At 38.1% G+C, this 12,352-nt stretch overlaps 1 protein-coding gene across 7 annotated transcripts in view; it reads right to left on the bottom strand.

Moving 5' to 3' along the window:
* NALCN (sodium leak channel, non-selective) overlaps positions 1-12,352 on the bottom strand; it is a 376,903-nt gene that overhangs the window by 325,601 nt on the left and 38,950 nt on the right. For all 7 annotated transcript variants that reach the window (XM_055245146.2, XM_055245148.2, XM_055245150.2 and 4 more), the window contains exons 5-6: positions 12,010-12,149; positions 11,793-11,921 (exon numbers count right to left, since the gene is read on the bottom strand). In XM_055245146.2, the coding sequence (XP_055101121.1) occupies positions 11,793-11,921; positions 12,010-12,149 (269 nt within the window). The remainder of the gene's footprint in view (positions 1-11,792; positions 11,922-12,009; positions 12,150-12,352) is intronic.

The following is a 12,352-nucleotide window of genomic DNA, read 5'->3' as shown; positions in this document are numbered from 1 at the left end:
TTCATTATTTATTATTATTAAATAGTATTTATTGTATGGATATACCATCATTAGTTTATCTATCTGTTGATGGAAATTTGGGTTGTCACCAGTTTGGAGTATTATGAATAAAGTTGCTGTGGACATTCATGTGTAAATCTTTGTGTGGACATACATTTTTATTTCTTTTGGTTAAATACCTGGAGTGGAATAAATGAGATGTGGCAGGTGCCTGTTCAACTTTTTTTCTTTCTTTCATTTTCATTTCTTAGAGACTGGGTCTCACTCTATCACCCAGGCTGGAGTGCAGTGATGCAATCATAGCTCACTCTAGTCTCGAACTCCTGGGCTCAAGTGATCCCCCCACCTCAGTCTCCCGAAGTGCTGAGATTACAGGCATGTGCCACTGCAGCCAGCCTGATCAACTTTTTAATTTTTTTTAACAAAAACTGCCAAACTGTGTTTTGAAGGAGTTGTAATATTTGTTGTAAAGTTGTGATATTTGTACCATCCTCTATTCCCCCAAAATAGCTTATGGGAGTTAGTTGCTTCTCATCGTTAATGCTGTTTGCCACGCACTGATGCAGAGAACAAAATAAATTTGGTAGGCACCACTTGATTCACTTCACTTATTTAAAAAACACACAAAATCTCCAAGGTTTTGACAGTGGAATGAGAGTTGTTGATTAGGGCATCTGACTAGTTGGTCCAGACTCTCTTACTACTGAGTTTCTTCTTCATTTGCACTCTTAGCACTGGGCTTAATTTCATCACCACTAGGCTGGGCTTAGGATTGTGCAGCCCATGCTCTAAAACTAGGTAAGAATTTGTCATGTGCTTCCTTTTACTGTCAATTCAGGAATGGTCTAAAGTACACGTAAGTAATTGTGGGAAAAAAACAATTAGTTAATAAGATAAAAGGTGATTAAATAAAATAAATTATTTTAGAGTTATAAGTTATTTTAGAGTTATCATTATGGAAAAATTTGAAATGTCATGTCCTTTACCATCATACACCCTGGCATCCAGAAGCTAATTAGGAAAAAAAATTCAAAATTCATGATGATAAAAAGTTCAGCCCATCTGAAAGACACGATGATGCTTTATGTGCCTAATTAAAGTTGAAAATTATATAAAGCAAAAACGAACAAAAACAAGAGAGACTGAAAATTTTTGTCTTGTCTAGAAAATTGAATAGTGCTCTCTCAGCAATTGATAGAACAACCCTGATTTTAAAAACCAAAAAGCATAGAAATACCTAGAACAAATTATCAGCCAACTTGACTTTGGTGACATTTATAGATATTATACTCAAAAACTGCAGATTCCACTTTTATTCTTTTCTTTTTTTTTTTTTTTTTCTTTTTTTTTTTTTTTTTATTATACTTTAGGGTTTTAGGGTACATGTGCACAATGTGCAGGTTTGTTACATATGTATCCATGTGCCATGTTGATTTCCTGCACCCATTAATTCGTCATTTAGCATTAGGTGTATCTCCTAATGCTGTCCCTCCCCCCTCCCCCCACCCCACAACAGTCCCCGGAGCCTGATGTTCCCCTTCCTGTGTCCATGAGTTCTCATTGTTCAATTCCCACCTATGAGTGAGAACATGCGGTGTTTGGTTTTTTGTCCTTGCGATAGTTTACTGAGAATGATGTTTTCCAGTTTCATCCATGTCCCTACAAAGGACACGAACTCATCATTTTTTATGGCTGCATAGTATTCCATGGTGTATATGTGCCACATTTTCTTAATCCAGTCTATCGTTGTTGGACATTTGGGTTGGTTCCAACTCTTTGCTATTGTGAATAGTGCCGCAATAAACATACGTGTGCATGTGTCTTTATAGCAGCATGATTTATAGTCCTTTGGGTATATACCCAGTAATGGGATGGCTGGGTCAAATGGTATTTCTAGTTCTAGATCCCTGAGGAATCGCCACACTGACTTCCACAATGGTTGAACTAGTTTACAGTCCCACCAACAGTGTAAAAGTGTTCCTATTTCTCCACATCCTCTCCAGCACCTGTTGTTTCCTGATTTTTTAATGATGGCCATTCTAACTGGTGTGAGATGGTATCTCACTGCGGTTTTGATTTGCATTTCTCTGATGGCCAGTGATGAGGAGCATTTCTTCATGTGTTTTTTGGCTGCATAAATGTCTTCTTTTGAGAAGTGTCTGTTCATGTCCTCTGCCCACTTTTTGATGGGGTTGTTTGTTTTTTTCTTGTAAATTTGTTTGAGTTCATTGTAGATTCTGGATATTAGCCCTTTGTCAGATGAGTAGGTTGCAAAAATTTTCTCCCATTGTGTAGGTTGCCTGTTCACTCTGATGATAGTTTCTTTTGCTGTGCAGAAGCTCTTTAGTTTAATGAGATCCCATTTGTCGATTTTGGCTTTTGTTGCCATTGCTTTTGGTGTTTTAGACATGAAGTCCTTGCCCACGCCTATGTCCTGAATGGTATTGCCTAGGTTTTCTTGTAGGATTTTAATGGTTTTAGGTCTAACATATAAGTCTTTAATCCATCTTGAATTAATTTTTGTATAAGGTGTAAGGAAGGGATCCAGTTGCAGCTTTCTACATATGGCTAGCCAGTTTTCCCAGCACCATTTATTAAATAGGGAATCCTTTCCCCATTTCTTGTTTTTGTCAGGTTTGTCAAAGATCAGATAGTTGTAGCTATGCGGCATCATTTCTGAGGGCTCTGTTCTGTTCCATTGATCTATGTCTCTGTTGTGGTACCAGTACCATGCTGTTTTGGTTACTGTAGCTTTGTAGTATAGTTTAAAGTCAGGTAGCGTGATGCCTCCAGCTTTGTTCTTTTGGCTTAGGATTGACTTGGCGATGCGGGCTCTTTTTTGGTTCCATATGAACTTTAAAGTAGTTTTTTCCAATTCTGTGAAGAAAGTCATTGGTAGCTTGATGGGGATGGCATTGAATCTATAAATTACCTTGGGCAGTATGGCCATTTTCACGATATTGATTCTTCCAACCCATGAGCATGGAATGTTCTTCCATTTGTTTGTATCCTCTTTTATTTCATTGAGCAGTGGTTTGTAGTTCTCCTTGAAGAGGTCCTTCACATCCCTGGTAAGTTGGATTCCTAGGTATTTTATTCTCTTTGAAGCAATTGTGAATGGGAGTTCACTCATGATTTGGCTCTCTGTTTGTCTGTTATTGGTGTACAAGAATGCTTGTGATTTTTGTACATTAATTTTGTATCCTGAGACTTTGCTGAAGTTGCTAATCAGCTTAAGGAGATTTTGGGCTGAGACAATGGGGTTTTCTAGATATACAATCATGTCATCTGCAAACAGGGACAATTTGACTTCCTCTTTTCCTAATTGAATACCCTTTATTTCCTTCTCCTGCCTGATTGCTCTGGCCAGAACTTCCAGCACTATGTTGAATAGGAGCGGTGAGAGAGGGCATCCCTGTCTTGTGCCAGTTTTCAGAGGGAATGCTTCCAGTTTTTGCCCATTCAGTATGATATTGGCTGTGGGTTTGTTGTAGATAGCTCTTATTATTTTGAGATACGTCCCATCAATACCTAATTTATTGAGAGTTTTTAGCATGAAGGGTTGTTGAATTTTGTCAAAGGCCTTTTCTGCATCTATTGAGATAATCATGTGGTTTTTGTCTTTGGTTCTGTTTATATGCTGGATTACATTTATTGATTTGCGTATGTTGAACCAGCCTTGCATCCCAGGGATGAAGCCCACTTGATCATGGTGGATAAGCTTTTTGATGTGCTGCTGGATTCGGTTTGCCAGTATTTTATTGAGGATTTTTGCATCAATGTTCATCAAGGATATTGGTCTGAAATTCTCTTTTTTGGTTATGTCTCTGCCAGGTTTTGGTATCAGGACGATGCTGGCTTCGTAAAATGTGTTAGGGAGGATTCCCTCTTTTTCTATCGATTGGAATAGTTTCAGAAGGAATGGTACCAGTTCCTCCTTGTACCTCTGGTAGAATTCAGCTGTGAATCCATCAGGTCCTGGACTCTTTTTGGTTGGTAAGCTATTGATTATTGCCACAATTTCAGAACCTGTTATTGGTCTATTCAGAGATTCCACTTCTTCCTGGTTTAGTCTTGGGAGGGTGTATTTGTCGAGGAATTTATCCATTTCTTCTAGATTTTCTAGTTTATTTGCATAGAGGTGTTTGTAGTATTCTCTGATGGTAGATTGTATTTCTGTGGGATCGGTGGTGATATCCCCTTTTTCGTTTTTTATTGCATCTATTTGATTCTTCTCTCTTTTCTTCTTTATTAGTCTTGCTAGCAGTCCATCAATTTTGTTGATCTTTTCAAAAAACCAGCTCCTGGATTCATTAATTTTTTGAAGGGTTTTTTGTGTCTCTATTTCCTTCAGTTCTGCTCTGATTTTAGTTATTTCTAGCCTTCTGCTAGCTTTTGAATGTGTTTGCTCTTGCTTTTCTAGTTCTTTTAATTGTGATGTTAGGGTGTCAATTTTGGATCTTTCCTGCTTTCTCTTGTGGGCATTTAGTGCTATAAATTTCCCTCTACACACTGCTTTGAACGTGTCCCAGAGATTCTGGTATGTTGTGTCTTTGTTCTCGTTGGTTTCAAAGAACATCTTTATTTCTGTCTTCATTTCATTATGTACCCAATAGTCATTCAGGAGCAGGTTGTTCAGTTTCCATGTAGTTGAGCGGTTTTGACTGAGTTTCTTAATCCTGAGTTCTAGTTTGATTGCACTGTGGTCTGAGAGACAGTTTGTTATAATCTCTGTTCTTTTACATTTGCTGAGAAGAGCTTTACTTCCAACTATGTGGTCAATTTTGGAATAGGTGTGGTGTGGTGCTGAAAAAAATGTATATTCTGTTGATTTGGGGTGGAGAGTTCTGTAGATGTCTATTAGGTCCACTTTACGTAGAGCTGAGTTCAATTCCTGGATATCCTTGTTAACTTTCTGTCTCATTGATCTGTCTAATGTTGACAGTGGGGTGTTAAAATCTCCCATTATTATTGTGTGGGAGTTTAAGTCCCTTTGTAGGTCACTGAGGACTTGCTTTATGAATCTGGGTGCTCCTGTGTTGGGTGCATATATATTTAGGATAGTTAGCTCTTCTTGTTGAATTGATCCCTTTACCATTATGTAATGGCCTTCTTTGTCTCTTTTGATCTTTGTTGGTTTAAAGTCTATTTTATCAGAGACTAGGATTGCAACCCCTGCCTTTTTTTGTTTTCCAGTTGCTTGATAGATCTTCCTCCATCCCTTTATTTTGAGTCTATGTGTGTCTCTGCACGTGAGATGGGTTTCCTGAATACAGCACACTGATGGGTCCTGACTCCTTATCCAGTTTGCCAGTCTGCGTCTTTTGATTGGAGCATTTAGCCCATTTACATTTAACGTGAATATTGTTATGTGTGAATCTGATCCTGTCATTATGATGTTAGTTGGTTATTTTGCTCGTTAGTTGCTATAGTTTCTTCCTAGCCTCGATGGTCTTTACAATTTGGCATGTTTTTGCAGGGGCTGGTACCGGTTGTTCCTTTCCATGTTTAGTGCTTCCTTCAGGAGCTCTTTTAGGGCAGGCCTGGTGGTGACAAAATCACTCAGCGTTTGCTTGTCTGTAAAGTATTTTATTTCTCCTTCGCTTATGAAGCTTAGTTTGGCGGGATAGGAAATTCTGGGTTGAAAATTCTTTTCTTTAAGAATGTTGAATATCGGCCCCCACTCTCTTCTGGCTTGTAGAGTTTCTGCTGAGAGATCAGCTGTTAGTCTGATGGGCTTCCCTTTGTGGGTAACCCGACCTTTCTCTCTGGCTGCCCTTAACATTTTTTCCTTCATTTCCACTTTGGTGAATCTGACAATTATGTGTCTTGGAGTTGCCCTTCTCGAGGAGTATCTTTGTGGCGTTCTCTGTATTTCCTGAATCTGAATGCTGGCCTGCCTTGCTAGATTGGGGAAGTTCTCCTGGATAATATCTTGCAGAGTGTTTTCCAACTTGGTTCCATTCTCCCCATCATTTTCAGGTACACCAATCAGACGTAGGTTTGGTCTTTTCACATAGTCCCAAATTTCTTGGAGGCTTTGTTCATTTCTTTTTATTCTTTTTTCTCTAAACTTCCCTTCTCTCTTCATTTCATTCATTTCATCTTCTATCAGCGATACCCTTTCTTCTAGTTGATCGCATCTGCTACTGAGGCTTCTGCATTCTTCGCGTAGTTCTCGAAACTTGGCTTTCAGCTCCATCATCTCCTTTAAGCCCTTCTCTCCATTGGTTATTCTAGTTATCCATTCTTCTAATTTTTTTTCAAAGTTTTTAACTTCTTTGCTATTGTTTTGAATTTCCTCTCGTAGCTCAGAGTAGTTTGATTGTCTGAAGCCTTCTTCTCTCAACTCATCAAAGTCATCCTCCATCCAGCTTTGTTCCGTTGCTGGTGAGGAACTGCGTTCCTTTGGAGGAGGAGAGGTGCTCTGTTTTTTAGAGTTTCCAGTTTTTTTGGTCTGTTTTTTCCCCATCTTTGTGGTTTTGTCTACTTTTTGTCTTCGATGATGGTGATGTACAGATGGGTTTTTGGTGTGGATGTCCTTTCTGTTTGTTAATTTTCCTTCTACCAGACAAGACCCTCAGCTGCAGGTCTGTTGGAGTTTACTAGAGGTCCACTCCAGACCCTGTTTGGCTGGGTGTCAGCACCGGTGGCTGCAGAACAGCGGATTTTCGTGAGACCACAAATTCAGCTGTCTGATAGTTCCTCTGAAAGTTTTGTCTCAGAGGAGTACCCGGTTGAATGAGGTGTCAGTCTGTCCCACTGGGGGGGTGCCTCCCAGTTAGGCTGCTCAGGGGTGAGGGACCCACTTTAGGAGGCAGTCTGTCCGTTCTCAGATCTCCAGCTGCGTGCTGGGAGAACCACTACTCTCTTCAAAGCTGTCAGTCAGACAGGGACATTTAAGGCTGTGGAGGTTCTCGCTGAGTTTTTGGTTGTCTGTGCCCTGCCCCCAGAGGTGGAGCCTACAGAGGCAGGCGGGCCTCCTTGAGCTGTGGTGGGCTCCACCCAGTTCGAGCTTCCTGGCTGCTTTGTTTACCTAAGCAAGCCTGGGCAATGGCGGGCGCCCCTCCCCCAGCCTCGTTGCCGCCTTGCAGCGTGATCTCAGACTGCTGTGCTAGCAATCAGCGAGACTCCGTGGGCATAGGACCCTCCGAGCCAGGTGCGGGACACAATCTCCTAGTGTGCCGTTTTCCAGGCCCGTTGGAAAAGCGCAGTATTAGGACGGGACTGACCCGATATTCCAGGTGCCGTCTGTTTTCCCTTTCTTTGACTAGGAAAGGGAACTCCCTGATCCCTTGCGCTTCCCGAGTGAGGCAATGCCTCGCCCTGCTTCGGCTCGCGCACAGTGCGCTTCACCGACTGTCCTGCACCCACTGTTAGGCACTCCCTAGTGAGATGAAACCGGTACCTCAAGCAGAAATGCAGAAATCACCCGTCTTCTGTGTCGCTGGGGCTGGGAGCTGGAGACCGGAGCTGTTCCTATTCGGCCATCTTGGCTCCACCCATCCACTTTTATTCTTTTCAAATTCTCATGGAATTTTCACCAATTCAGACCATATACTGGTCCTTAAAATGATTCCTAATGAATTTCAAAAGGCTGAAATTTCACGGGGACTATTGTCTGACCACAACAGAATAAAATTATGCACCCAAATAACATTTTTAGAAAATCTCATCCTTCTAAAAATACGCTTCTAAATAACCTATGGGTCAAAAGAGAAATCACATATATTAGAAGATATTTGAATTGAATAATAATAAAAATACAACATATCAACATTTTGGAAATGCAGCTAAAACAGTGCTTAGAGGAAAATTATATTTTTAAATTATTGTATTAGAAAAATGTTAAAAGTTGTCTATATACCTTCATTTTATGAAAGATGAAAAAGAAAACAAAAACTAAAAAGCAGAAATAAGGAAATAATGAAGATAAAAAAATCAACATGAAAAACAGACTAACAATAGGGAATATTAAAGAGGGCAAAGATTCTTGTGTGTGTGTGAAAAGATTAATACAATTGAGAAGAAATAAAAAAAATGGAGAGAAAGATAAAAATTATCAATCTCGGGAAAAAAATGGCTTATTACCACTATTCTACAGATGTTAAAAGATAATCAGACATTTAAAAGATAATCAGAGGGCATTTGTAGAAACATTATGCAATATTGACAATCTATAAAAATAGGTAAGATCTTTGAAAAGCAAAATTTACCAACTTAACAGAACAAGAAATATAACAACTCCATAGCTCTGTGAGTTGAATACATTTAATTTGTAATGAAAAACGTTCTCACAAAGAAAATTTCAGGCCCTGAGTTTTACTCATGAATTCTATCAAACATTTAAGAAAGAAAGAATATGAATCTTATATTAACCCTTGGAAACATGTTCCACTTGTTTTATGAGGACAGCATTACCCGGATTTCAAAACCCGGTAAAGTTATTTCAGTTAAAAAAACCTAAAAATAATGCTCCTTGTGAACAAAGATGCAATAATTTGTAACAAAAACATTAGCAAATCAAATCTTCCAATGTATAAAGAGGAATACAGTATGACCAAATTAGCGAAATATCAGAAATGCAAGATTGGTTTCTATTAAAAAAGTCAATCATGTAATTCAGTACATTAACAGAACAAAACGGAAAAGCGCTGGACAAAATTTAGCATACATCAATGATTAAAAACTCTTGGCACTACAGGAACTAAAGGTAACTTCCTCACTTTGAAAACTCTACAGCTCACATCCCACCTAACGGAAATACTGAGAGCTTCTCCTAAGATACCGACGTCCATTCCAACCACTAAGTTAAGACTGCATCTTGACCCGTACCTCATAAGAAATACACAAATTAATTTGAGGAGGATCGTTATTTTCAGGAAGTACCTCATAAGAAATACACAAGTTAATTTGAGAAGGATCATAATTTTCAGGAAGTAGAATAATAAATGCAATGCAATAACTTACTCTCTGGATTTAATTCTGACAGAAAAAGGAAGTAGTTCCCTCAAGACGTATATAATAAATATGTAAAGATTTTTATATTCACCAAAATCTCAATAAAGTGGTTAAAGTAGAGACATAATTTCAATAATAGGGGAAAATAATAATATATCCAGAATATGGTTATCAAAAAGTTATTTTCCAAGGCTATTTTGAACAATAATAATGAAGATTGGGAGTGGGGTTAGTAGCAACAGTATTTTTCTTTTAAAAATAATTTTGAATAGATTATTCGCTCACATCATGCAAAAATAAAAGTTATATTAAAAAACAAGAAAAAATGAGATCTTTAAGGTAATGCTATGGATAATCAAGGAAGGCATGGTATCTGTCCACACTTATGTGAACCTAAGGTAAATTTCTTTCTTTCTTTTTTTTTTTTTCTGAGATGGAGTCTTGCTCCGTGGTCCAGGCTGGAGTGCGGTGGCGCGATCTCAGCTCACTGCAACCTCCGCCTTCTGGATTCAAGCAATTCTCCTGTCTCAGCCTCCCGATCACAGGTGCCTCCTGGGATTACAGGTGCCTGTGCCACCATGCCCGGCTAATTTTTATATTTTTAGTAGAGAGGGGGTTTCACCGTATTGGTCAGGCTGGTCTGGAACTCCTGACCTCAGGTTATCTACCCTCCTCAGCCTCCTAAAGTGCTGAGATTACAGGTGTGAGCCACTGTGCTTAGCCCCCTCTGGTAAATTTCTAAGTAGGTATGAGATGCATGCCTTCTAAATAAAAATAAAATTAATTAAGGCCTTGACTAATAGGTAATGCTTTACTGTTTAACATTTAACCAGTGAAATTATACTGATGTTTTGAAGTTACTGCATTCATTCATATTTTCTTAGAAACTTGCACATGCCTCCTGGTCTGAAAACACATGGAAACAAAATCTCTACCCTTTTGGAGTTGACATTCTTTGGGGTGGTGCAACAGCAAACAATTAAATTCACTTTTAGTTTTTAGTAAATTATGTAATTATTAGGAGTTGCATAATATACATATATTGTTTGTGCACGAATTAGAAATTCAATTATTAAATTTATTTCTGGGAGAGACTAATAATTAAATGACCATTATAAATGTGAAATAAACTCAGAATTAATTTAGTTACTTTGTCAGTAAAATAACATAGCCATGAATTAGTCATAGATGTTTTCCTTTCATATTCTTACAAGTTTAAATTTCGGTCTTCTTTATTGTTCTTTCCTTTTTTTTTAAACCATGTTATCTCTATTTTGGAGGATACACTTATGCCTACCACCTCAGCATGTAAGCGTGTTTACATATCTCTTTATGACAACAAAATAGTGACAGCTGGCATACAGTGAATGCCTCTACTATGTGCTGGTTACTTTGCTTGTCTTTACATTCATTCCCTCATTTGCTCTTCCTGACACCTCTAGGAAGTATGTCTTGTTATTAATCTACCTCATTGAGGAGTAACCTAAATAATTTATGCAAACTCATACAATAAAGTGTTGGAATTGAGCCAAGCTTATCATGATGTCTATACTCACAGAGATATTCACTTATTTGTGGTTTATTTACTTTGTATATATACAAGTACATAGACTTTATGAAAAAAAATGCTCCAACTGCAGAAAACACAACATAACCCTTTCAATATTTTTAAACTCAATGATCCTTATATACCCAATTGGTTTATAAGTAAATATTGATATATTAAAATATTTTGAAGATGAATGGCTGCTTGTAATCTCTTTTTGAATTTTATAAAGTGCTTTAAATCTAATTTCTATGATTTGAATCAAGATTTTTCAATTGGTAATTTATGGATGAGTTCTTCATTTATAAATGGACAAATTCCTATGTGAATATTTGAATATAAGGTGTAAAATCAATTGTAATATCCCCAATCCCTGCTGCCCTGAAATCTGGCATAGTCCTATCTGTTGCACTTGCGGGTTGTGCTTGGAACCCCAAACTCTCTATCTAGCTAACATCTAATGGGACACTTCTGGACCATCCAGGGGCCAACATCCCACTCTGCTCTCTCCTGTCATCACATCCCTGGAGTTGTATATTAACAATGATCAGCCAAGTAGAAGAGGCAGGTGCCCTATTGCATAATACATAATAGGTAGTTAAAGTACATACATTCTGTCTTACCCACCAACCCTACAACAGACAAATGCAACAGATAATAGTGTTTTGTTTAGAAATGATGTTATAATCATTTAGGAAACTATTTTAGGGAATGATGACAAAAGTTAATAATAATAAAAATGAGCTTCTTCTCCCAAACATGTAACTCATTCTAATATGAAAAGCTTCCACAGTGAAGCTTTAGGTTTATGTTATTATGTTATCACACTCCCCATTTTGCCACACTAAGGTTTCTAAATGTACACTTTGCATTTGCTTAATCTACTTTCCCACCAGGTTACATTTTCCAATCTGTCTTGTCTTGAATACTTGTCTTTAAAAATTGGACAAAACAAAAATTAGCCGGGCATGGTGGTGCACGCCTGTAGTCCCAGCTACTCGGGAGGCTGAGGCAGGAGAAACACTTGAACCCGGGACGCGGAGGTTGCAGTGAGCCGAGATCGCGCCACTGCACCCCAGCCTCGCGACAGAGCGAGACTCAGTCTCAAAAATAAAATAAAATAAAATAAAAGTTGGACAAAAACAATACTGAGGAAGCAGAAACACAGAACAAAGAGGACATAAGCACTGTTTGAAAAATCTGACACAGAGGTTATTCTCATGAAAATTACAGAGATATCTTTGTTAATCAACTAGATTAAAATGCAGTTAATAGATAAACTTACCCTGGTTTTGTGTCATTTACAACACAGTGATAAGTAAATGTTCCAAACATCTGAACTCCTAAAATTCCATAAAGAAGTAGAAAGAAAAGTAGAAAAATGGAAACACTCCATATTTGTTCTCCCGATCGCCTGGGGAAACAAAAGTTGGTACAGTACATAAAACTTACAAAAAACTTCATAAACGTTTCCTCTTAACTTATTGTAAAGCAGCACTCACTTTAAAATATTTGTAATTCTGGTCCTTGGCAGTTCAAATCGGAAATAAATCCGGAATGCTCGGATCATAATCAGCGGCCGTGGAATCCGCAACATGCCCCAAGGTGACATCTGATCAACTATATCAGCAATTTCAAACACCTACAAATTAAAAGATGGATAAATGAGGTTGGATTTTCCCCTAGCATTGCTTACAGTCATGGAATATACAGATGTTAGCAGCATAAGTAGGTGCACCTCTACTCTGAATTTAGCCATACATTATTTTCCACCAAAATCCACTTTCTTCTGAGTATGTTTTGAAGCTATAGCTATCTTAACAGAAACAAATAGATAAACTAATA

Source organism: Symphalangus syndactylus, chromosome 15, assembly GCF_028878055.3.
Source record: "Symphalangus syndactylus isolate Jambi chromosome 15, NHGRI_mSymSyn1-v2.1_pri, whole genome shotgun sequence".
In the NCBI taxonomy this organism is placed as follows: Eukaryota; Metazoa; Chordata; class Mammalia; order Primates; family Hylobatidae; genus Symphalangus; species Symphalangus syndactylus.
This window is presented reverse-complemented; position numbering and strand designations above follow the sequence as displayed.